The sequence below is a fragment of the Chelonia mydas genome, chromosome 6 (genome assembly GCF_015237465.2).
Source record: "Chelonia mydas isolate rCheMyd1 chromosome 6, rCheMyd1.pri.v2, whole genome shotgun sequence".
In the NCBI taxonomy this organism is placed as follows: Eukaryota; Metazoa; Chordata; order Testudines; family Cheloniidae; genus Chelonia; species Chelonia mydas.
In genome coordinates this window covers 84,971,078-84,995,411 of record NC_051246.2, presented here as the reverse complement: position 1 = coordinate 84,995,411, position 24,334 = coordinate 84,971,078, and the positions used below count along the sequence as shown (strand labels likewise).

The 24,334-nt window shown below is 40.7% G+C and overlaps 1 protein-coding gene across 1 annotated transcript in view; it reads right to left on the bottom strand.

The window, feature by feature from the left end:
- The window catches only part of AKAP6 (A-kinase anchoring protein 6), a 413,166-nt gene that overhangs the window by 293,021 nt on the left and 95,811 nt on the right, over nucleotides 1–24,334 (bottom strand). The window contains exon 3 of the mRNA XM_037900577.2: nucleotides 15,651–16,008. Coding sequence (XP_037756505.1) covers nucleotides 15,651–15,974 — 324 coding nt within the window. The 5' untranslated portion in view covers nucleotides 15,975–16,008. The remainder of the gene's footprint in view (nucleotides 1–15,650; nucleotides 16,009–24,334) is intronic.

Below are 24,334 nucleotides of genomic sequence, written 5' to 3'. Positions count from 1 at the left end.
ACCAGCAGCCAAGCTCCCACCTTCCCCACCGCACCCATGGAGTCAATGCTTATGGCCTCCTGCCTGCCAGAGCCTTTTACTGATGTGTGTAGCTGCACATCGCAGTGTGGATGCAGCTTGCTTTTCACTGTGATGTGTGGCTACACACATCCTACATGCCACCACTTATGGTGTGCCCTAAAAACCTATTGCACATATCCTGTATGTACTATTATTTAGTACTTTATTTCCTGATGATGTGCTTGCTGTTCCTGCGTAGCGGGGAGCTATAGGTGAGAGTGTAGTGAGGAGGGCTAGTAGTCCATTGAAGATTTTCTCTCTCTCTCTCACACACACAGGCATGTAAAAGTTATTAAAACGTATAAATTAATGCATCCTGTTGAAATAAGGTTGCCCAAATAAATGTGAAGAAAAAGACAATGTTATGCTAATTTTAAGCTACCTTTATCTTGAAATTCTGAGTTCTAGTGTTGAAATAGATACAAACTGCATAAGTTAATTTACATGCTCTGCCTACCATCTATACAATAAATACTGCATATTAGGGAGACTAGATGATTTCATAGCACTAGGTGGATTCCATAACCAATGTTTTGGGCCAGGCAAACAGTTCTTAGCACACAAGAGGGGGTACATTTTCAGTGAGGTATCCTGAAAATTTAAAAGTGGACTGACATTAAGGAAAATGATTTGGAACTGAATTAACGAGCATGGTGGATGATTCATGTGTTTTTCTTAAAACATCTATACTTTCAGAATGTGGTTAAGGTACAGAAATTCAGTGAGATGGCAGGCATGACCAATTTGCATAATTATGGGTTCATTAACGGATTTTAAATAGATTTAATAGATTACTTTATTATTAGATTTATTAATATGAACTGTTTGTAAGAGACGTTTCCAGTTTATTAGACACATGGTTTTTGAAATCAGGCAAATTTCTTTTCAATCTTTTTCCCCGTTGCTTGATTTTTTTTTTTTATAATCAGCGTGCAAGGCAAACAATATACCTTTTACTAGGCTTGAGTTCCTATGTTATTCTTGCGCTGTGTCTTGACAGTAAGACCACAGTACACTGTATTGTTACAAATTCACATTATTGATAAGTCACTGACACCTTGGGTGAAATTAATCAGTCACATGCAATGAATCTGATCCTTTTATTTTAGCAAACATTGAGTTGAATATTGTGAGGGTGTATTTTTACTACTGTCTCTGATAAGTACAGTTTTTACATACATGTTCTATTTTGTTTTAAAGTCTTGTTTTATGTTTGACTTGCATCTTTTAATTAGATTTTGCCTGATGCCTCTTCAAGATTGCAGTAGCATGTAGCAAGAGTCAGACAGGTGATCTGGTACTGATTTGCTTTCTGAAGGTGAAAATAGCTTTACTTTGTTTTTGAAAGTTCACACAGCAGTATAGGCCGCTGATTTTATTGCATCTGAGATGACACAATCAATCCCCACCACCAGGCTCTACACAGAGTCAACTCACTCAATTCAGGTTAAGAAAACAGTGGGTTCACCTGCATGACCAATTCACCCCAACCGTGGAAAGGAACCCATTGGTTCTCAATATGTGCTGTTGGGACCAACTCTGAATCGATGTTAATACAGGATCAAATTTTTATAAGGGACAAAGTTTCATGCTTCAGAGGGTTTGTCAACTAACTGACATACTTTTTATTAGGTTTCTTACACTGTCCTCTGCAGCATCTTGTATTAGCCACTAAAGGAGCTAGACAGTGGGTTAGATGGACCACTGATCTGATCCAGTGTGGCAGTTCTCATGTTCCTATATGAAAGATAGCAACACACAGAAATCAATTTTTTTGATCCAAAACCAGGATGGTCTATCATCCAAATCCTGCCTAGAGATGGGACCTGCTACATAATTTTTTATTTCTTTGAGAAACATGGTGTGAGAAAATGCATCCATCTGGATGCACACACAAATTGCATAAGCATTTAGACATTCTTTCTGTAAATGAAATACCTTGGAGTTTTCATTACTGACACTGAAACAGATCTTTTCATGAACTAAATTGATCTTTTTAATTTGGGTCTGTTATGTATCCCCTTGTCATGGTATATCTTCCATTTACACCTAGCACAGATGGGAAATGTAGAGGGGAACAGATGAGAACCGGGAGGTTTAATATTTTTACTTTAAACAGGACTGTTCAAAATTTAGAGTTTTCTGTTTTAGTGAGGAGCTCATGAAAACTGATGAAGATTTCACCTACACTTTTCAAACAAGAAAAAAATCTTCAAACCTGTTATTCCTATAAAATCTGAGTTGACATTTTAAGAGATATACATTATAATAGCATGTTACTAACTGGAGGCAGACGTGCGTGTGGTACCATTTCATCATTCTTTTCAAAAAGCAAAAGCTGAGTGAAGTACTGCAGTGAAATTCCTTTTCCAAATTGCATTTCTAATGTTTCATATTGATTAACTATCCAGACACATATGACAGTTTTAGCTTATGCCCTTATGGATTTAATCAAGAAACACTCTAAATATGGTCTACCCTAGGAAATGAAAAACTGGTTAAAACTGGTTTTCACTAGTCCTATTCCAAGAGACTGATTGTCACATTCCAGACATTTCTAAGCAATGGAATTACATCATTCTAAATATTTTTTAATGGAAACAGCTGTTACATCCAAAATTCAAGACCTTTAAGCTTTCAATATCAAATGATTCAGCTGTTCTTTCAGTTCATCCGAGTTGCTATGAAATGGAGCCACACAAAACAAACAGTTTTACTCAGTGTTTATCTGAAAGTACCTTGTTTCTTCTACTTTTCGGTGAACCAATAAGTGCAGGAGAAACACGATATATAGAATGTTTGGCAGCAAAGTCCTGGGTCTTATCAGAGGTGCAGAAGACTGTTTAAGGACCTCCCTCATCACCAACCAAAGTCACTTTGCTTCTATTCTTTACATTGCTTCTCACTGGCACTTTATATGCACAACTCTAAGTATGTAAGCCTGCTCTATCTCATCAATTTTTTCTTAAACTCCATTGTTAAAGAAAATTGAGCAAATAGGGTCACCTTATGAGCATTTCATTGCTTAATGGTTTGCAGTGAATAAAACACTGAATATCTACAGACGAAAGGATCAGTTTTCCATGCTTCTATATTTAGAGGGTCATTAACTTATTAAGGAAGTTAACAAAATCCATTATGGACTATTTAATTCATAATGGTATTTCAGATACTCAACTTTAGCATGCTAAATGCAATATGCTACCAGTAAGATTCTAATTTCAACATCAGAACCTTTCCTAGCAAAATTGTTTTATAGTACTGTAAATCTAACAATAGAATTTAAAAGAAAATGAATCCATTTCAATTAAAAATATGAAATGGAAAAATTAATAATAAAACTATGCCAATGACCAGGCAAATTATGCCTTTGGAAGGACATGGAGGACTGAGGTAGCAGAAAACAGCTGTGCCTTGAGGGAATTAGGAAACCTTCCTGACTTTACTACCCCTATTTGCTGTGTGTGTTTTAGGTAAAGTCACTTAGCTTCCTTCTGTCCTCTCTCCAGTTACCTCAGCAGTGCAATGGGTATGATACTGCATACCTAGCCTTTGTAAAGGGCTTGAGCTCTATGGATGAAAAGTACTAAAAATTCACAACAGGATGATAATTAGTTTAGCTGTAATTTGTGCAGAACTGGAAGATCTGTGATCTGCTATCCCAAGAGAAACCCCTCAGATTATGGGTCATCAATGCATAGGCACTTTCCCTTTGGGACACTCCCTGGGCAGAGACTCCTTTTACCCACTGACAGTGTGGCCAGTTCAGTATAGCTGTGCCACCATTTCTCTCATATAAAGCACTATAAAAATGAGAATTATTATATACACAGACTCTTCATAAACGTACATTGTATAAATATATATTATACACAAAAGCATACACCTTCCTTATCAGGGCTGAAACTGTTTGAAGCACTTCAGGATCAAAATTTAAGTTTGTAAGACTTATTACAGTAGATGTGACGTATCAGTGATAAATTGCTTTCAGACACAGAACTGACATTTTAAAAAACAGAAAAACGACTTTACTGTTGCTGCTACAAAAATGTGTAGGTGTGATAACAGCTCAGCATTCGTGATATTTTTGCACAAAGAGAAGCTGACAGGAAATTCCTTCTGCTTTTCTCAAAACACTAGATGGTGCTGTGCAACAATTACAGTCCAAATCTACTTGGTTTTATAAGAAGCCAAAGTTAAAAGGTCTCTCTGCCTTTTTAAAATTTGAAATTAAATAAATACTTATGTAACAGGCTATGATTTTTACAACAATTCTAAGTACTGAGAGAATAGCACTGTATTTGCATTTACTGAAGTTTTCTTACAGTTTGTTTATTAATAGAAGGTTGTATTTCACTTCTAAGAAACCAAGGAAGAAACTGTAGTCAGTGTACTACTTAATTATGTAAACAACAAAGAATATTTGGGAACTGATAACGTGGTTTAAACACAAAATCCATCTCCTGAAATAAAATCTTACAACAATGAACCAATTTGGTAAATTAGACTGCAGAGATTCCCTATATTCTATAGTGCAAAACCTGAAGACAGCAAAAATATTTTTCTCATAGAAATACACAGGGTTACAATTTTAAAAGCACTGGATGTATATTACAAAGCAAAACAAACAAAAATATTTTTAAAATATGATTTGCGCCATCATTATGGCCTTGATTGTGCAATCCCTTAAGTATGGGGTTTAACTTTGCACACGAGTGGTCTCATTGAGTTCAATGGGGCTACTTCCCCTGCACAAAGTTACACATGTGCATTTTTGCAGGATTAGGGCCCAACTATGCATTTTTCTCTGCAAATGTTGTTTAACTCAGAATTCCTGACCTAATGTAGTGGTTTCATACTTGCTCACTGAGCCCTGGTCTACACTAGGAGTTGAGGTCGAATTTAGCAGCGTTAAATCGATTTAACCCTGCACCTGTCCACATGATGAAGCCCTTTTTTTCCAACTTAAAGGGCTCTTAAAATCAATTTCCTTACTCCACCCCCGACAAGGGGATTAGCGCTTAAATCGGCCTTGCCGGGTCGAATTTGGGGTACTGTGGACGCAATTAGACGGTATTGGTCTCCGGGAGCTAACCCAGAGTGCTCTATTGTGACCGCTCTGGACAGCACTCTCAACTCAGATGCACTGGCCAGGTAGACAGGAAAAGGCCTGCAAACTTTTGAATTTCAATTTCCTGTTTGCATGGTCACCTGCAGCTTGCCAAGCTGGCCAGAGCTCATCAGCAGAGGTGACCATGATGGAGTCCCAGAATTGCAAAAGAGCTCCAGCATGGACCGAACGGGAGGTACGGGATCTGATTGCTGTATGGGGAGAGGAATCCGTGGTATCAGAACTCTGTTCCAGTTTTCGAAATGCCAAAACATTTGTCAAAATCTCCCAGGGCACGAAGGACAGAGGCCATAACAGGGACCCGAAGCAATGCCGCGTGAAACTTAAGGAGCTGAGTCAAGCCTACCAGAAAACTAGAGAAGCAAACGGCCGCTCCGGGTCAGAGCCCCAAACATGCCGCTTCTATGATGAGCTGCATGCCATTTTAGGGGGTTCAGCCACCACTACCCCAGGTGTGTTGTTTGACTCCTTCAATGGAGATGGAGGCAACACAGAAGCAGGTTTTGGGGACGAGGAAGATGATGATGATGAAGTTGTAGATATCTCACAGCAAGCAAGTGGAGAAACCGGTTTTTCCGACAGCCAGGAACTGTTTCTCACCCTGGACCTGGAGCCAGTACCCCCCGAACCCACCCAAGGCTGCCTCCTGGACCCGCCAGGCGGAGAAGGGACCTCTGGTGAGTGTACCTTTTAAAATACTATACATGGTTTAAAAGCAAGCATGTTTAATGATTAATTTGCCCTGGCATTTGCGGCTCTCCTGGATGTACTCCCAAAGCCTTTGCAAATGGTTTCTGGGGAGGGCAGCCTTATTCCGTCCACCATGGTAGGACACTTTACCACACCAGGCCAGTAGCACGTACTCAGGAATCATTGTAGAACAAAGCATTGCAGTGTATGTTTGCTGGCATTCAAACAACATCCGTTCTTTATCTCTCTGTGTTATCCTCAGGAGAGTGATATTGTTCATGGTCACCTGGTTGAAATAGGGTGCTTTTCTTAAGGGGACATTCAGAGGTGCCCGTTCCTGCTGGGCTGTTTGCCTGTGGCTGAACAGAAATGTTCCCCGCTGTTAGCCACGGGGAGGGGTGAGGGGCTAGCCACGTGGTAGGGGGAGGCAAAATGCGACCTTGGGACGAAAGCACATGTGCTGTGTATGTAATGTTAACAGTAAGTTTACCTTGAAAGAGTGTACCCATTGTTCTATAAAATGTGTCTTTTTAAATACCACTGTCCCTTTTTTTCTTCTCCACCAGCTGCATGTGTTTCAAGGATCACAGGATCTTCTCCTTACCAGAGGCTAGTGAAGATTAGAAGGCGAAAAAAACACACTCGTGATGAAATGTTCTCTGAGCTCATGCTGTCCTCCCACACTGACAGAGCACAGACGAATGCATGGAGGCAGACAATGTCAGAGTGCAGGAAAGCACAAAATGACCGTGAGGAGAGGTGGCGGGCTGAAGAGAGGGCTGAAGCTGAAAGGTGGCGGCAGCATGATGAGAGGAGGCAGGATTCAATGCTGAAGATGCTGGAGGATCAAACTAATGAGCTCCAGCGTATGGTTGAGCTGCAGGAAAGGCAGCAGGAGCACAGACCGCCGCTACAGCCCCTGTATAACCAACCGCCCTCCTCCCCAAGTTCCATAGCCTCCTTATCCAGACGCCCAAGAACGCAGTGAGGGGGCCTCCGGACACCCAGCAACTCCACCCCAGAGGATTGCCCAAATAACAAAAGGCTGGCATTCAATAAGTTTTAAAGTTTTAAACTTTGAAGTGCTGTGTGTCCTTGTCCTTCCCTCCTCCACCACCCCTCCCAGGCTACCTTGGCAGTTATCCCCCTATTTGTGTGATGAATTAATAAAGAATGCATGAATGTGAAGCAACAATGACTTTATTGCCTCTGCAAGCGGTGATCGAAGGGAGGAGGGGAGGGTGCTTAGCTTACAGGGAAGTAGAGTGAACCAAGGGGTGGGAGGTTTCATCAAGGAGAAACAAAGAGAACTTTCACACCGTAGCCTGGCCAGTCATGAAACTGGTCTTCAAAGCTTCTCTGATGCGCACTGCGCCCTCCTGTGCTCTTCTAACTGCCCTGGTGTCGGGCTGCGCGTAACCAGCGTCCAGACGATTTGCCTCAACCTCCCACCCCGCCATAAATGTCTCCCCCTTACTCTCACACATATTGTGGAGCACACAGCAAGCAGTAATAACAGTGGGAATATTGGTTTTGCTGAGGTCTAACCGAGTCAGTAAACTGCACCAGTGCACTTTTAAACATCCAAATGCACATTCTACCACCATTCTGCACTTGCTCAGCCTGTAGTTGAACAGCTCCTGACTACTGTCCAGGTTGCCTGTGTATGGCTTCATGAGCCATGGCATTAAGGGATAGGCTGGGTCCCCAAGGATAACTATAGGCATTTCAACATCCCCAACGGTTATTTTCTGGTCTGGGAATAAAGTTCCTTCCTGCAGCTTTTGAAATAGACCAGAGTTCCTGAAGATGCGAGCGTCATGTACCTTTCCCGGCCATCCCACGTTGATGTTGGTGAAACGTCCCTTGTGATCCACCAGTGCTTGCAGCACTATTGAAAAGTACCCCTTGCGGTTTATGTACTCGCCGGCTTGGTGCTCCGGTGCCAAGATAGGGATATGGGTTCCGTCTATGGCTCCACCACAGTTAGGGAATCCCATTGCAGCAAAGCCATCCACTGTGACCTGCACATTTCCCAGGGTCACTACCCTTGATATCAGCAGATCTTTGATTGCGTTGGCTACTTGCATCACAGCAGCCCCCACAGTAGATTTGCCCACTCCAAATTGATTCCCGACTGACTGGTAGCTGTCTGGCATTGCAAGCTTCTACAGGGCTATTGCCACTCACTTCTCAACTGCGAGGGCTGCTCTCATCTTGGTAGTCATGCGCTTCAGGGCGGGGAAAGCAAGTCAAAGTTCCATGAAAGTGCCCTTACGCATGCGAAAAAGTTTCGCAGCCACTGGGAATAGTCCCAGACCTGCAACACTATGCGGTCCCACCAGTCTGCGCTTGTTTCCCGGGCCCAGAATCAGCATTCCACCACATGAACCAGCCCCATTAGCACCATGATGACCGCATTGCCAGGGCCCGTGCTTTGAGAGAAGTCTGTGTCCATGTCCTCATCACTCTCGTCACCGCGCTGACGTCGCCTACTCACCCGGTATCGCTTTGCCAGGTTCTGGTGCTCCAGATACTGCTGGATAATGCGTGTGGTTTTTAATGTGCTCCTAATTGCCAAAGTGATCTGAGCGGGCTCCATGCTTGCCGTGGTTTGGTGTCTGCACAGGTAACTCAGGAAAAAAGGCGCGAAACGATTGTCTGCCATTGCTTTCACAGAGGGAGGGAGGGAAGGAGGGTCTGATGACATGTACCCAGAACCACCTGTGACAATGTTTTTTGCCCCATCAGGCATTGGGATCTCAACCCAGAATTCCAATGGGCAGCGGAGACTGCGGGAACTGTGGGATAGCTACCTACAGTGCAACACTCCGGAAGTCGATGCTAGCCTCGGTATTGTGGAAGCACTCCGCCGAGTTAATGCACTTACTGCACTTAGAGCATTTTGTGTGGGAACACACACAATCGACTATTTAAAAACGATTTCTGCAAAACCGACTTCTATAAATTCGACCTAATTTCGTAGTGTAGACATACCTTCAGGCCCTGATTCTGCATGCTGCTCAGTATGGACAGGCCCCTGGACTCTCATGGTGCTCCACTGAGGCTCTGTGCAGGCAGAAGGGGCCACCCCAGCTTGCAGGATTGAGTCCTAGCACAGTAAACGTGGAACTTTTTCTAAAATTCAGCTTGATGGAGGGCAGACTTCTTATACACTTGTCTCCCAATTCATTTTCTCTATTAAAAAAAATGACTCCTTTTCTATCAACAGAAACCATTGCAATTCTTTTACTCAGGGCCAGATTTTCCAAATGGCAGGGGCAAAAATATACATACAAATGTAGGGAGCCAATCGTGCGCCCAGTGTGCACATGGAATTACAAAGATTGCTTGTGAATTTGTAATAATGGTCCCAGCCCTGCACGGTGCTGAGTGGCTTCAACCACATGGAAGTCAATGAGAGTGGAAGGTGCTCAGCACCTAGTAGGATCGGCATAAATACCCAGTTTGTGTCTACACTGCAGTAAGGAAGTATGACTGCAGCACGTGTAAGTTTTACCCGAGCTAGCTTTGATATTGCTAAATCAAAGCCAGCTTGCATAACAATCGCAGTGAAGCCACTGCACCATGGGTGCCAGGCAGCATGGGTGGCAGTTGCTTGAGTATCTACCTGTGCTACCACATTTGCTGCTGTTATTCAAGCTAGCTAGATCAAAGCTAGCTCAGGTATCCATACGTTTGGTCACTGGCAAGCTCGTTTACTGGAACAGCATGGAACAATCATGCTGTAAACTCTTTGGGGCAGGGATCTTGCCTACGTCCATGTCTGTACAGAGCCCAGCAGTACAATGTGCATGTGCAAATGTACATATCTGCATGTCTTGGAAGATCAGACCCTAAGGTTACATAACCGAAAGAAATCTATGCAGCCAGCCCAAATATTTTATATCATTTTTTAAACTGAAAAGCATATCAAAATAAAGTCTTTTATCACACCTTATTTTAAGTCTTTTATAGTTCTAGCAAATTCAGGACCAGTCAATCAGTGGAGAAAGGCAGAGCGTGATGCAACTACTTGTTCGGCAAATTTTATTGCGCTCTGCTATTTACCTAATTCTCCATTTTTAATGCAGTAAGTATTTCTTACATGCGTGCTCTGCCATGCTGTTGCCCTCTCTGCAGAATGTGCCATTGGTCCAAAGAGGGACACGGCTGCTTTCTAAAGTGGCAGTTCAGCTTGGCAGGAGAAGAGGACTTAGCAGCAAGGTTAATGGGCACTGATGAAGCACAAACAGGAAAGGGAGAAGTGAAAGCAGTTTGGGGATGGGGAAGCGGGAGAAGAGTCAGAAGCAAACCAGGAGAGGTCAAGGAGAAAGCAGAGAAAGTTATGAGAGAAAAGAAAAGAAAATGATTGGGGCAGACAAAGAAGGGGGAAGAAAAAGGCAGTTAGACATAATGGGAGGGATTAGGAAATAAAGATGAGAAAGAGAAAATGGAAAGAGTCAGCCTGAGTCCATAGAATCCCTACATAAGCCCTCACACCCCTCATATGTGAAAACAAAGCTCTTCTGTCAGCAATTTTAAGACATACCCAAATATTATTCCTGTAATAAACAAATCTCCTGTACTATCACCAAATATTAACTATTGCTCTATCATTCTCATTTGAGAACTTGCTTCATTTTCCTATACCAAACATCATGGCAGCAGAGAGAACCCAGTTAGACACTGAGTAATTATGGGTACAACATTATTTCACATATAGATACCAGTATACAGAAGCCACGCAATACTAGGATAATAGTGCTGTGAAGTGCAGTGAGCCCACTTGGAAGTCTGTGTATCCAAAGGGGACAGTATGACACTACCTATTCATAATTCCACTGTATAACCAGAAACAGGGCAGAAACAAGAGGGAATCAAAGTCAATGCTCTCAGTTATAACCAGGGCAATAGAAAATCGGAGGCCATCCCAACAGGCCTGTCTGGCAAACATCAAAAGCTGTGATAGCAGAAAAGTGGCAGAAAAGAAAAAGACAAAACTGGAGTATTCTTCATTCCCTCCACAAGAAATGTGAAAAAAAAAATCCCTACCTGTGGATCATTTTAATCCGTGTTTCTTTCACTGAAAATGATGGTACACTATTCATAATCTCAGACACAATCCCTTTTCAGAATTAAAAAAACCCTATCTCCTCTACTCACGTCTGCTTTCCTTATTTAACCTTGCATTAAAACCTCAAGCTGAACAGCTGGCTAAGATTCATGAACAGTTTAGATGCCTAAACTGGGCTTTGTAAAGAAAATTATGTTTGGGTGCATGTTTATGCATATGTGTGCATGCCTGTGTGAATCCATATATACAGGCACATTTTTAAATGAAACACACCGCAACATTCACAAATTTGATCCTAACTACTTAACAGAATTAACAGCTGCAAAAAGAGATGCAAAGTTCCGATATGAAAAAAACACACTATAAAAGTAAATTGTGCTGGAAGGGCAAGAGAGTGCGGCAAAAGGCCTAGGTATACAACTACTAATATTGTACATGGAAAAGAATGTGTGCAAGACTATTCTGTCTGGGTGGCTTCACCAGGCGCCTAAACTTTACCAGAAAGGTCCTACAAACACTGTGTTAAAGTAATCCCAATGACATCACCAAGGAAACATTTTCCCCCCAGGTTTCATTTCATTTCTAAGCACAACCATATTTACATGTCATGGGCATAACAAACTCAGTGATCAACCCTTCTTGATTTGGGGGGAAAGCAAACACCTGCACGCACAGCAGGGAGTCATTCAGCCCCATTCTGTTCTTAGCCTGTTTGCACGTCCTGTTCAAGGACTTCAGTGCTGCTCTACTCCCTAAATTTCGATATTTATGCCTGCCCCAGTGCACTGCTGAACAATCGATGCTCTTTATCTGTCTGCAATATCATCTCAGTTACTTTCACTATTCTTTCATTTTCTCATCCATTTCTTAATTCTTACACTTCAAGTCATTTTGTTTTCTGTGACTTAATAGTTTGCAGTCATCACCTCATTTTAGGGATTTCAAAACACAAGCTGATTTAAACAGTACCATGTGTGTCCTAGTCCAGTGAATACCACATCTATATTCCTGACCTGGTCTTCACAATGTTCACTGGATTTTACACTCAGCTATCTATAGCCCCAAGGGACTCTTCTCAGTGTTCCTAATTCTCATGGAGTGAGCATGAGTCTAGTGATACTTGGTGTTTTTCTTAGAGCTGCAGCTGCTGAAAGTCATTTTATTAGCTGAGAGTCTGAGCTTTTGTTTTCTTTTTTTAAGAGTAAGTTTCTAGCCCTCAGGGTTGCAGAGAATAGCTTAAAAATGTGAACCCTAAAGACTCAAATCCCAGAAGATAAATAAAAAGAACCCCAAATTTATTATTTAAGTCTCATGGTTTTTTAAGGCAATCTTACGATTTTTAGAACCTAGCTGGCTCATGATTTCTGAATGGTTGGGGCTGGCAATACTATCTTGGCAGCTGGGTACTACAGGGATGAAGAGACCACCTCCCAAGTCAACCCTTCCACAGTAGGGACTGTGAGAAGTTGTATAGGAGCTATTATGCTTGCTCGACACAAATGAGGAACTCTTACCTTTCACTTGTCTCTCTCTTACCTTGGGAGTTGTCATAAATATAAAGGGAAGGGTAAACACCTTTAAATCCCTCCTGGCCAGAGGAAAAACCCTTTCACCTGTAAAGGGTTAAGAAGCTAAGGTAACCTTGCTGGCACCTGACCAAAATGACCAATGAGGAGACAAGATACTTTCAAAGCTGGAAGGGGGGAGAAACAAAGGGTTCTCTCTCTTTGTCTGTGTGTTGTCTTTTGCCGGGACAAGAGCAGGAATGCAGGTCAGAACTCCTGTAAAGGGTTAATAAGCAATCTAGTTAGATGTGTGTTGGATTCTGTTTTGTTTAAATGGCTGATAAACTAAGTTGTGCTGAATGGAATGTATATTCCAGTTTTTGTGTCTTTTTGTAACTTAAGGTTTTGCCTAGAGGGATTCTCTATGTTTTGAATCTGATTACCCTGTAAAGTATTTACCATCCTGATTTTACAGAGGTGATTCTTTTACTCTTTCTTCAATTAAAATTCTTCTTCTAAGAACCTGATTGCTTTTTCATTGCTCTTAAGATCCAAGGGTTTGGGTCTGTGTTCACCTATGCAAATTGGTGAGGATTTTTATCAAGCCTTCCCGAGGAAAGGGGGTGTAGGGTTTGGGGGGGAAAGACGTTTCCAACCGGGCTCTTTCCCCGTTATATATTTGTTAGATGCTTGGTGGTGGCAGCAATAAAGTCCAGGGGCAAAAGGTAAAATAGTTTGCACCTTGGGGAAGTTTTAACCTAAGCTGGTAAAAATAAGCTTAGTGGGTTTTTCATGCAGGTCCCCACATCTGTACCCTAGAGTTCAGAGTGGGGAAGGAATCTTGGCAGACCACATTACCCCTCTTCTTGAATCCCTCCACTGGCCCCTCTTTCTGTGTTACATCAAACGTAAGACACTTCTCTTTGCTTTCAAAGCTGTCTGTGGCCTATCCCCACCCTACCAGTCATCTTTCATTCTTTATCGACATGTTGACTCCTGATTGCAATCAGCCCACAATGCCAGCCTCCATTGACCCTCATTAGCTTACCAAAAATGCAATTCATGCTTTCTCCCATGCCACACCTCACATTGAGATGAGCTTCCTGTAAACATCTGCAAAGATACCTCATTGTTCACCTTCAACTCCCTCCTCCAAACTCTTTTTCCACGATTCCTACAAAAAACTTGACCACTGGTGTGCTGAGACCACTGCCTCTCCTTCTGAGTAATATTGTTTCATTGTTTCCTGTGATATCAGAATCTTATTAATCTTACAGTTGTATAGCTTGTTTCCCTTGAAAACTCTGCTCAAGATCTGAATTTCTAATTTTTTTTTTTACATAACCCTTTTCCTGCCCTTCTTAATATATCAATGAGGTAAAAAAAAAAAAAAAAAAAAAAGGAATGTAACCTTTCTTCCCCTTTTGTAAGACACTTTTAAGGTCATCTATATAATGTATACATAACTTTGTATATGGGAATCATTACAGCAGGGGTTCTCAAACTCTCTTTTTTTTAATAGTGTGGACCTCATATTAATAAAGAGATTGTCTCATGGAACATGTTGCCTCCACATTGGTGTTTGTATGGACTACCCCCCTTGCTGATCACGTACGATCCCTGTAACAAATATAGCAACTACTTACATGGAAAGTAATATTAGTAAGATATCTAATGAATTTTTGCCATCCTTTTGCAGTTAGAAAGGCGAAGAACTAGCAACATGTCACCACCCCATTCTGAGGGTATAGCACTGGTCCATGGACCACAATTTGGGAACATTTACTCTAAGGAATAATACACTTTTGAGGGGGTGGGGGGGTAGAGAGAGAGATTTTCTACCCAAAAGCATCCCACTTTTAAGCCACAGTTTGAACTTTACCCTTTTCCTCATTCAATTCAAAACTCCTCTGGCTGAGGCAGCTGCGCTTCTCCTAGACTATTCACACGGGCTGCTGCAGTGGGTTGTGAGGCACTCTACCTCTTCAGGGGTTAAGCATGTTTCCTCTGCAGTGATGCTACGTCTGCTTGCCTGAGGTGCCAGAGGCAAAAAATGAAGACCAGTTCCCTCTATGGTGTTAGTGCTGTGCTCTGCACTAACTACAGAGGCAACAGACTAGCCCATGGAATAATTTTTTCAAGGTTTCCTAAAGCCCTAGTCTTATACTAAACTGAAAACCATAATGCAGAGTAGCAAAGAATCCTAGATTTGCATAATGTATTATCACAGGCCTCAGAATGCAGAACTCTGAAGACAGCTCAGTCTGAAGAGAACGTTCGTTTGCTATTTTTGGAGGTTGTTTTGTGTCTTCAAAGACGTGCTTAATCTGCTGCGGCAGATCAAGCCATGCACACAAGCACTTCCTTCCATACAGATTGCTCTTATACTTTACCCAGCATTTCTTTAAAATATCTTAAAAATTGACCTTGAAATTTAAAAATTGAAGTTGAAAAGTTGAAATTTAAAACCAACAGTGTGACACACTGTAAATGATTTATTTAAAGAAGACCTGTTATAGAATTGTTTTTGTATGTCCATGTATGTTAATGCAATTTTGTTCTCAAAAATACACTTGTTGTTTTACTGGTTGTCCTTCTTATGAATCGGATCATTACATATTCCTTACCAAGACCCAGAACCTGCAAAGTTAGACGTGTGTAAAACACATGAGCAGTCCCATTTCAAATCAAACATGGATGTAAATTTCTGCAGGTCGGTGGGGCCAGGACTTTAGAACCACCATGGAAGTGGTCACTGGGGGACTACAGGAGATAGAATGCATGCTGGTACACAATCTTGAGAGCTTTAGGGCCTGATTCAAAGCCCACTGAAGTCACTAGGAATCTTTTCATTAACTCCAGTGGGCTTTGGGACAGCTCCTCAGTTAATACTGGTTAGGTACCCATACAGTTTGGGCACGTTAAATAAATCTGATAGGTTTATTGCATTAATAAAGAATCTACAAATATATTGAGTACTACACACCTTCCATTTCCCCTAGAAAAGGATGTTGGGGTTTTTTGTTTTTTTGTTTTTTTGTTGTTTTTTTTTGGAGAGGAGTCGTCACATGCAATTGGGCAATTTTTGACACTCTTTCCTCTGCACATGCCAGTAGTGGACTGTAGGGAGTTTCTTGTACTTATAAAGCTGAAATGTGGCTGGTATGAAATATAAATTTTATCTTACCTTTAGCTGCACTAGATGCACATCCACATGTTTGCTGTCTGAGTCCTGCTGGACAGAGTAGGTCAGATCCCTGACTCTTTCGGATGTCATCCGGAGCCATGTTTCAATTTCAGGCAGATGGAGAACAATCTTCCAGTCTGCCCCTGTGTGGAGAGGGGGAGGCTTTTCATACTGTTGATCAGAATCAAGCTCCTTCATTGCATCTTCTTCACCATCTTGCTCTGCAGTGGGAGTCATGTTTATGATCATGGGGGATCCATCAGTAGTCATGGAATCCAGTTCTTGTGACCTCATGGGGCTGAGTGCAACATCCATGGCTAACATGGGAAAATCTAAACCATAATTCTTTCCAAAACAGCTGCAAAGACAAAAAGAAAGAAAGACAATTACAGTTATGAGACAAAATCTTAGATTAAAGTATTCATAAGATAAGAAATCAGCTTGATCACTAGAGATAAAATATACCATGGCATTCTGAGTGGCTTCTTCACTATACAAATCCTCTCTCATTAACAACTTCAGGAATAAACTGAATTATTAGTTACTAATTTACCTATGAGGTTTAATTGGGAAGGATAGCAATTGTCACATTTCCTTATTTCTAGAAAATCAGCACTCTAAAAATCGATTTATGATTTTCATACTGGATGGAACTTTCTGATGTATTCTACTTTAATATAAATACAATACTTAAGATATCGTGAATAATCCCTTGCAATTCTTGTTTGTTGTCAAAGTATTGTATATTTGGGTTTAAATTAAAGTTCAGTTCCTCCACCTAATTAATCCAGGGAGAAAATGATGGTGTGTTTTTGGTATCACAGTCTTCTCCATGGATACAAACTCTGATGTTATCAGAACTGGATTAATGTAGCATCAAGCAGAAGGCAAAGGTAGATTGTGACAGATGAGGTTATTCATAAATCACAGTTACCCAGAGCATCAGGAAGATACATTGAAAAATGGCAAAATATATTGGTACTTATCTCATGTTAACCACATGTGGAAGTCCCCCTTTAAATGGTTAAGCACCGGAAACACTGAATCCTGTTATAGCAAATTTCCTTCTGGCTTGACTATGAAACAGTTTCACTGGGGTTACACATGGTGTATCATTTTGTATTTTCAAAGTAAAATCCAGTTTCACTGAAATGTTCTTTTAAAGCATTTTTTGCTTTGACCTTACGCTATTTTATTTGCGAGCAGAAGTGGATGCTGCAGTAAAGCATTATCCAAGAAAACACGAGCCAGGATGTCAGCACGAGGCCCTGCATAAAGCAAAATACCTTAGCATTCTGAAAATCTCCATTAGTTGTGTGATTCCTGAACTTCCTCAAAATTAGATCTGAATCTTATGAGATAGCTTTAATAGAGTGCCATGGCAGAGGTGGTTCTAATACAAGGCCTTGTCCCCTCCGCAAAGCATTTATGATGTTCTGCAGCACAACAAAGGCACATTCAATACAGTTGCATGAAACAGTTTAATGAGATTGGTTGTATCTGGAGACTTCTCTCAGCCATTTTGTCTATCCATCAGATGCTACAGGGCTTAAAACTACTTTTTTGTAATTCTTTTTCTTGCTTTATAGAAATTATCGAAGTAGTCATTAGCTGCAATATAGTGGGGCTCAATGCCACAATGCTTAGATATTCCAGGTTCTCCATCTTAAATTTTTCCTGAGTGAGGATTGCAGTTCAGAGCATAGGTCTTCAGTTTAGAATGGGTAAGCAGCTTTACCTTGCTTCAAAACACTGAATTGTGGTGCTTGAGCATTTAATGCGGAGCTCAGGGCATCAAGACACTCCCATGACATGCAGTCAGAGTACCAAAGTATCAACCACAACAATGGTCCAGTCCATTTCCTCTACAACCCGAATGATGCGGTAAAGTTTTGGTAGGCAGTCAGGCCAGAAAACATACCATCTATGCTATTTTGCTTCTATTCTCCCACGCTACCACTATTTTACTAAGCCACATTCTGCATAATCATCAGCCATGCATACATCTGAATTTGCAGCTGCCACTAGCTTAGTAAATATTTAACTAGATTGATTTTAAAACAGCTGATAAAATCAGGGAGAGAGAACCAAAGAAGATTGTCAAAGCTCTGAGTTACAGTACAACTTTTAATTCAAAATTCCCTTTCACCCATTCAGAAATTAAATCATACATATTTTAGCAGCATTGCAGCAAGATTGTATGAAAATAGTTACAAATATATCCTCAAAAATGCTGATCACTTCAAATCAATTTCTGTTCTTTACACAATTTTCAGCTTAAACACTCAAAAGTGCATTTTGTTAGACAAATCTTTCCATTTGAAAAATTCTAACTCTAATTTATACTGTATCAGAATAGACTGTTTTTAACAGACAACACAATTATTATTTTAAGCACTCTCTCAATGTTATTTCCTCCTGACCAGTGAAATTTTGATGGTGTCCACTGTATCCATATTTCTCTAAGTTTACCATTACCAAATAAGCATGCCTTCTAGCCAAATTAGTTACTCCTTCTTCATTAAATGATGCAGGTGCACCGGAAATGCAGCACAGGCCTAGTGGCTGTTCCACATACAACTAGTTCTCCATGCAGATTCTGGAAGGTTGTTTATTTTTTATTATTTATTTTTATTGTGGTTCATCTCCAGTAACAGCATTAGAGCAACAATCAAAAAATTAAAGCATGATTCCACTGAAACAAACAAAAGCTAAACCATGCTGCATGCAGAGTGCACCTCCAGCTGCAGGGAAAGAGTTTGTAATCAGCAGCCTTTAGGAACTAACTTGACCTGCTTTTTGTCCCCATACACTTGACCCTACAGTCTGGCTTCCCCAGCATTGTAGCTAACAGCACCATTATTCTAGTGGTGTTAAAGTCCATCAAATCCTTTTCTTTCCACAAATAAGACAGTGTTAAATATATCACTTCGTTTTTCCCATGTACTTGTAAAAGATTTCATACAAACATAAAATATACCATGGATTCTCATTAACAGGGCCTGGGGATGCTCTCTCTTTCTAAAAGCTCACAATGCTTGAAAGGAGGCCCTGTTGCAGACAGAAATTACTGAAGCTGAACACTAGTACACATGATTCATTATATTGTTTCTTGGCAGATCAAAATGCATCACAATCCATCTATATAGCCACAAAGGAAAGCTGAAAGGATCTCTTGCTCTCTCTCAGAGATTTGGCATCAAAATAATGTACTCATTGCACTGTTATCCTTAATATCAATCTAGGACCCGTAAACTCCACTGTCTTTCCCTTCCCCCATTAGCTGACTTCTCCAATTGTTGTAAAGCAAAATAACTCCAAGGTTATGCCTGCATCAACCTATTAAATGTCCTGCCAAAATACTGTCAGTATGACCTTGATTCACATGTGTATATTTGATTTGAAAGGAAACTCAAAGTTCTTGCTGAAGAACAGTGTTGTTACATAGCTCTATAGGCATCATACTAAATAATAACCACCAAAGAGTCTCCAATCACAGCAAAAAACTTTGCCAATCAAGCTGTTTTAAGCAATTTGAGAACCAGAACACTTGCCAGAATCAGTATTGCTATCAAAAGTAGATCTTTTTTTTGGTATGCTAAGCACTTACAGTCAAGGTCCAGAAGCTTTTCTGTTCCTAACTAACTAAGCAACTTTATAACTAGATAGTTCAATCATTCATGATAGCCTGTTAATGCACTATTGTGCGAAGCCAATCAAAGCTAGATTAAAGCATTCTTGTTTCTCAGTTGGGAAGGTGCCCTTTCCAACTCCAACTATTTGGAGACAGTTTCAGTTCCAATATCCTGCTAATATTGTAGTTGATGTATATTACATCTGATCCAAAATATTTCACACGCTGGAAAAAGGCCCAGATACAAAAAAGAAGAGTGCACCATATAAAGCTGTGATATCTACTGTATAAAACCATTTGGTGGCGGGGGGGGCGGGGTTTGAAATGATTATGTTAAACAATACATTTGGGGCTAAATTTGTCATTTTCCTTTTTTTCATTCTGACTCCCTTTATAGGGCACAGAATCTGATTAACAGGAACTCCTGAACTGAAGTAAGCGGGGTCTCTTGGTTAACTTGGTCCTTTAAATGACAGTCTTTCCTAACGGTTATTTTCATAGATATCAAAGCATTAAATGGCTGACCTGTTCTTTTCCAAATTCAACATTTCATTTTAAAACATGGGACTTAAAACATTTTCTTTTTAGCCACAGGGAAACAGTACGAATTAATCTAAAATTGCATGAAAGAAGTTGAGAGAAAACTTGTTATAAATTCAACTTTATCTTTTGAACTCCGTACTTTTGAAATATAAAATGGCCAGTTTACAGTTAGTGTAATTTACAACTGTGGGAGTTTAGACCAAAATTTTCAAGCCTTGATGCCTGAGGCTGGGAACCTAGATATACAATATGATTTTCAGGGTTGCTGTCACGGTGCTAACCAGATTTTTAAATGTTGGCCTTAGACTTTATTTTGCGGCTTACTGACTTCACTGTGACAGGCAGAAATGGAGACTGAAGGGAAAATAATGATTATAAGTACAATATTGAAAATGAAATGCATTCTCTAGTTTATATCAAGATTTCCTATCATACAAAATTTCCTTGTGAAAGAAGGTGAGAAGAAAAAAGATATATATTTCTTCCTAAATAGGGTATCCATCAATCGCACATCTATAGCATCCCAGAATTTCAAAGTTCATTATAAGCATTAAGAGCCCAGTGTTGCATTTCTTGTGCACCCATAACACAATGTACTCAGTGATAGTTCTGGGTGTGCAAGCGATCCAGGACTGGGTTCTGAACAGTGTCAGAGTACCCCTCTGAACTGAGTCTTACTATGCCCAAGACAGATGAGTCAGCATCTTAAGTATGATTTTTGGCTAATATGTTTGTACAAAAGAAACCACAACAAATACAAGTCAAAGCACCAGTATCACTTTCAATTTTAGAGCTAAACTTCCTGAGCCCATTGAAAAGGATGCAATAATTATAAACCATACGTTGTAGCTATTGGCTAGAATTATTTCTAGTGGGAGAAAAAATGCATTAACAGATTAAATGATTTTGAAAGAATCATTCTGGACTAGGACTACTCTTATATATGTGTGTATGTGCACGTGCACACATATATCCCTTTACTAAGTGCATTAAGCCTAACAGAAGGCTGATTACCTTCCACAATCACATAGGCAATCCCCTTTTCTCCTAGTTTTCCACTCAGAAGCTGACACTTTCATGCTAAGCATAGAATTTGCGTGTCAGCCATAATATAGTTCAATCAATCATCAAAAGTCTTCTCTCACTCATTCTGCCCTCCGATTATTCAGATTCTCCTTGTTTATAAAATACAACACAAATTCATTCAGTCAGCCATCAGATCGTCCATCTTTTCCTGCAACAGCAGCTGGTTCCTGTCAAACAAAGATTCATTAAGTATTTTAAGTCATACATTGGTCCAAGCATTGATCAGTGGTGCAGACACTGGGTTGAGTGAATGTTAATGAGCTCTAACTTGTTTTTTTCTCACTGTCACATATTGTTAAAATCAGCTGCAAGCATTATATGGCCACCTATCTATCAGGAAAACAATTCATTTTCTTCTCCACAGTGGTCAAAAAAAGGCTGAAAGTAATTCATTAAATAACTATGCCTGGTTGCTGACTTTGAAATCTAATGATGCAAATTTCAGCAACAACAGAATTAACTAGCTCAGTGCTGTTCGTTTTAATATCCAGCCAATGTGTTTATCCCACACAAAACTGTCTCCTATACCTTCCTAGCATCAAAAGCCCCAACTAGCCTCTATGCAAATGTTAAAACCTCCACCTTTCCCCTGACAAACTCTACAGTAGATGTGTTTCAATACCAAATTCTGCAGCACACAGAAAATTAAAAATTTAGAAGCACTGTGAAATAAATTGAATTTACCACAACAGATTGGACAGAATAACTGAACTGAAGAGAGGGGTCAAAATTTTAAATTCGGCCTTAATGGTGACTCCATTTCATGCCTGCAATTTAATAGATTTGTGGATTTTAACAGATTTTAATGCTAGAAGGAACTAATACGATTATCTAGTCTGACCTCCTGCATGACATAGGCCAAAGAATTAAACCCAGTAATTCCAGTATCAAGCAGTAACAATAATGTTATTTACACTTGGAATTTTCAAAACCACTAAAAATTGGCCTCACTTGCCTTCCATTAAATCAACAGTAAAATTCCAAGAATTTAAAGGGGAGCAAAGAGAAGCCAATACTGAGTTCTTGTGAAAATCTCACCCTAGATGTTAAGTACTGGATTATGCCTGCAAATCAGGTATTAAGAAATCTGAAACGACCTGCCATGCACTTTGACATCTGCAATCTCCCGTTGTTGCTTGCGGAACATGAAAAGTTTATACTCACAAGGCGAATAATCCCTTATTCTCACTGGGACTAAACAATAAATTAATTGAGTAAATCTGGGTAAATCCAGGTTCTAGTGCAATCAGAAAACATCAGTTTAGGGCCATATCATCTTCACGGCTTCCACTGTTGCTCTTTGTCACAACTTGGGCCAGCCCCCCACTCTGGATGGTCATCAACCTGTTGTGAGTGAACTTGATTCCTAGATCCCACATGCTTCTAAACACCCCTGGATCCGGGAAGTGACTGGTCATGTTTCTATCTCTGGGTCTCTGAGTCCCACTTCCAGGTGCAGATCTCATGTCTGCACCCTTCCTTAGGGCATCCAGACTGCAGATCCCCATATCTAAGATCCTGGAACCAGCAGCCTCAGGCTTCTCAGGCTCTCAGCTGCTTAGACAAGTTGCCCCAGAGTTCACCTGCCTGTGAAAGCTGTGGTTTCTTGATTAGCCCTTTCAGGGACAAGTTGGCACGGAAGCAAGGACCACAGGCTTCAAACAAAAGTTTCCTTACAACAGTCATTTTACTCTTAAAGAAAGCACACTCAAGAGTTATGGATCTTTGAAAAACAACACAGTCCTGAATGCAGCACCCAGAGTCTGATCTCCCCTCCCCACAACCCCAACAGCTCTGGTTTTGGACAGTGTCCTTAGGCTAGGCCACCCTTCCTGCCATTCTAAGCCTGGAGTTCTTAAATGTTGCAGTGATTTGGCCCTTTGCTTAGAGAAGCATTCATCTCTTAAAACCGTGTCTGTCCCCTTTTCGCCCATGTGCTTTGAGGTGAGGAAGTTCCAGGCTTCAGCTCTCCCAGTCAGCTTCTGTGCAGTGTGTCATTCAAAACTCAATGGCCCTATAAGTAGAAGGCCCATTGTTCAAGTAGGAAATAGTTGTTCAATGTTGATAGCTCTAGATTGCTCTGCGCCAGCTTCTCAGACACAGTTATTCAACTACAAAAAACTGATGCTCTAATCCATGATGGAGATGCAACACATCGTAAGTGTTACTCTCCAAAATGGAGGTTACAGTAGAAGCTGGAAGTCTTGAAATAAAATTGCCTTCACAAACCAAGATGTAGTTCACACTTTGCCCTGGCTAGATCCCTATAGGTCACACTGTTCACATAGACCTACTTTATCCCGCCACTTCCTTTCCACACAGGCATTTCCCGGCCATCCTTCCCATCTTCCTAGGCCCTGATCACTCACTCCCTTCCTTCTAAGACTGGGTGATCTGCTCCATGGCTAAGGACCTCCATAGGGAATGGGAACTGAATACTGCAGGACATTTATAGTGCAAACTGGGGTCTCAAACTAACCAGTGCAAATCCATCCCCCTTCATTCTATCCCAAAATCACTATGGTCACAGTGGTCTGGATGAAATAAGGTTGGTGGTCTAAGTATTGGCCCACCTCACTAAAGTCATCATTTCAATAGTTAACACCCTTGTTGGCAATTTCAGCAGGGTCCAAGGATTGAATAGACCATTTGCTCCTAGACGAGTATTGATGAACATAAGCAGGGCAGTATGAGCCATGCTTGCACTTCCAGTGCCCAAATTGTATCGGTAGCTCCACAGATCAATAGCCATTCAAACCTCCTGGAGTCTCAAAGCCAGCATCTCTTTCACCAGCATCAAGTTCACTTAAAATTAAAAAGAAAAAAAATAGTTTTTATCTAATATTAACTGGAATAATCCTAGAAAAGAGTAACTCAGGAAGAGGTAACATTTATTTTCCCACCTCAATGAGAAAAGTTTGGACAGTATCACATTTTGCCAGTGCCTATGAAACCCATGTGGGGAAGGGAACCTGTAACTACTCATCAAGAAATCTCAACTCTTCTTTATGTGGGACCTAAGTACCATATGGTACAATGAAGCTGTGCATGAAATAGTATATTCAATATATACACTCAAAGTTCATATCATTTTACACTCCCACTTGAGGAAAGGCAAGGAGAAAAACCAGAAATTGAGAATATTAATTAGCTCTTACAACAGATGAAGCAACAATTTCTACTCTACAGTATGTATTCACATTGAAGAAAGATTTGAAACAACAATGTTCACAGGAAGCTGGACCGGTTGATTTTAGTAACTATTTTTCCTACCCATGTCTCTCTCAACGGAGACGACTCCTCCTCCTCACCTTGCTCTGTAGAGAAGAGTGAGTGAAAGACAACACGGAGAGAAAAGATTAATTTTAAAATGGGCTTACACAAATTAGGGGCTTCACATTACCCTAGCAGTACATCAGCA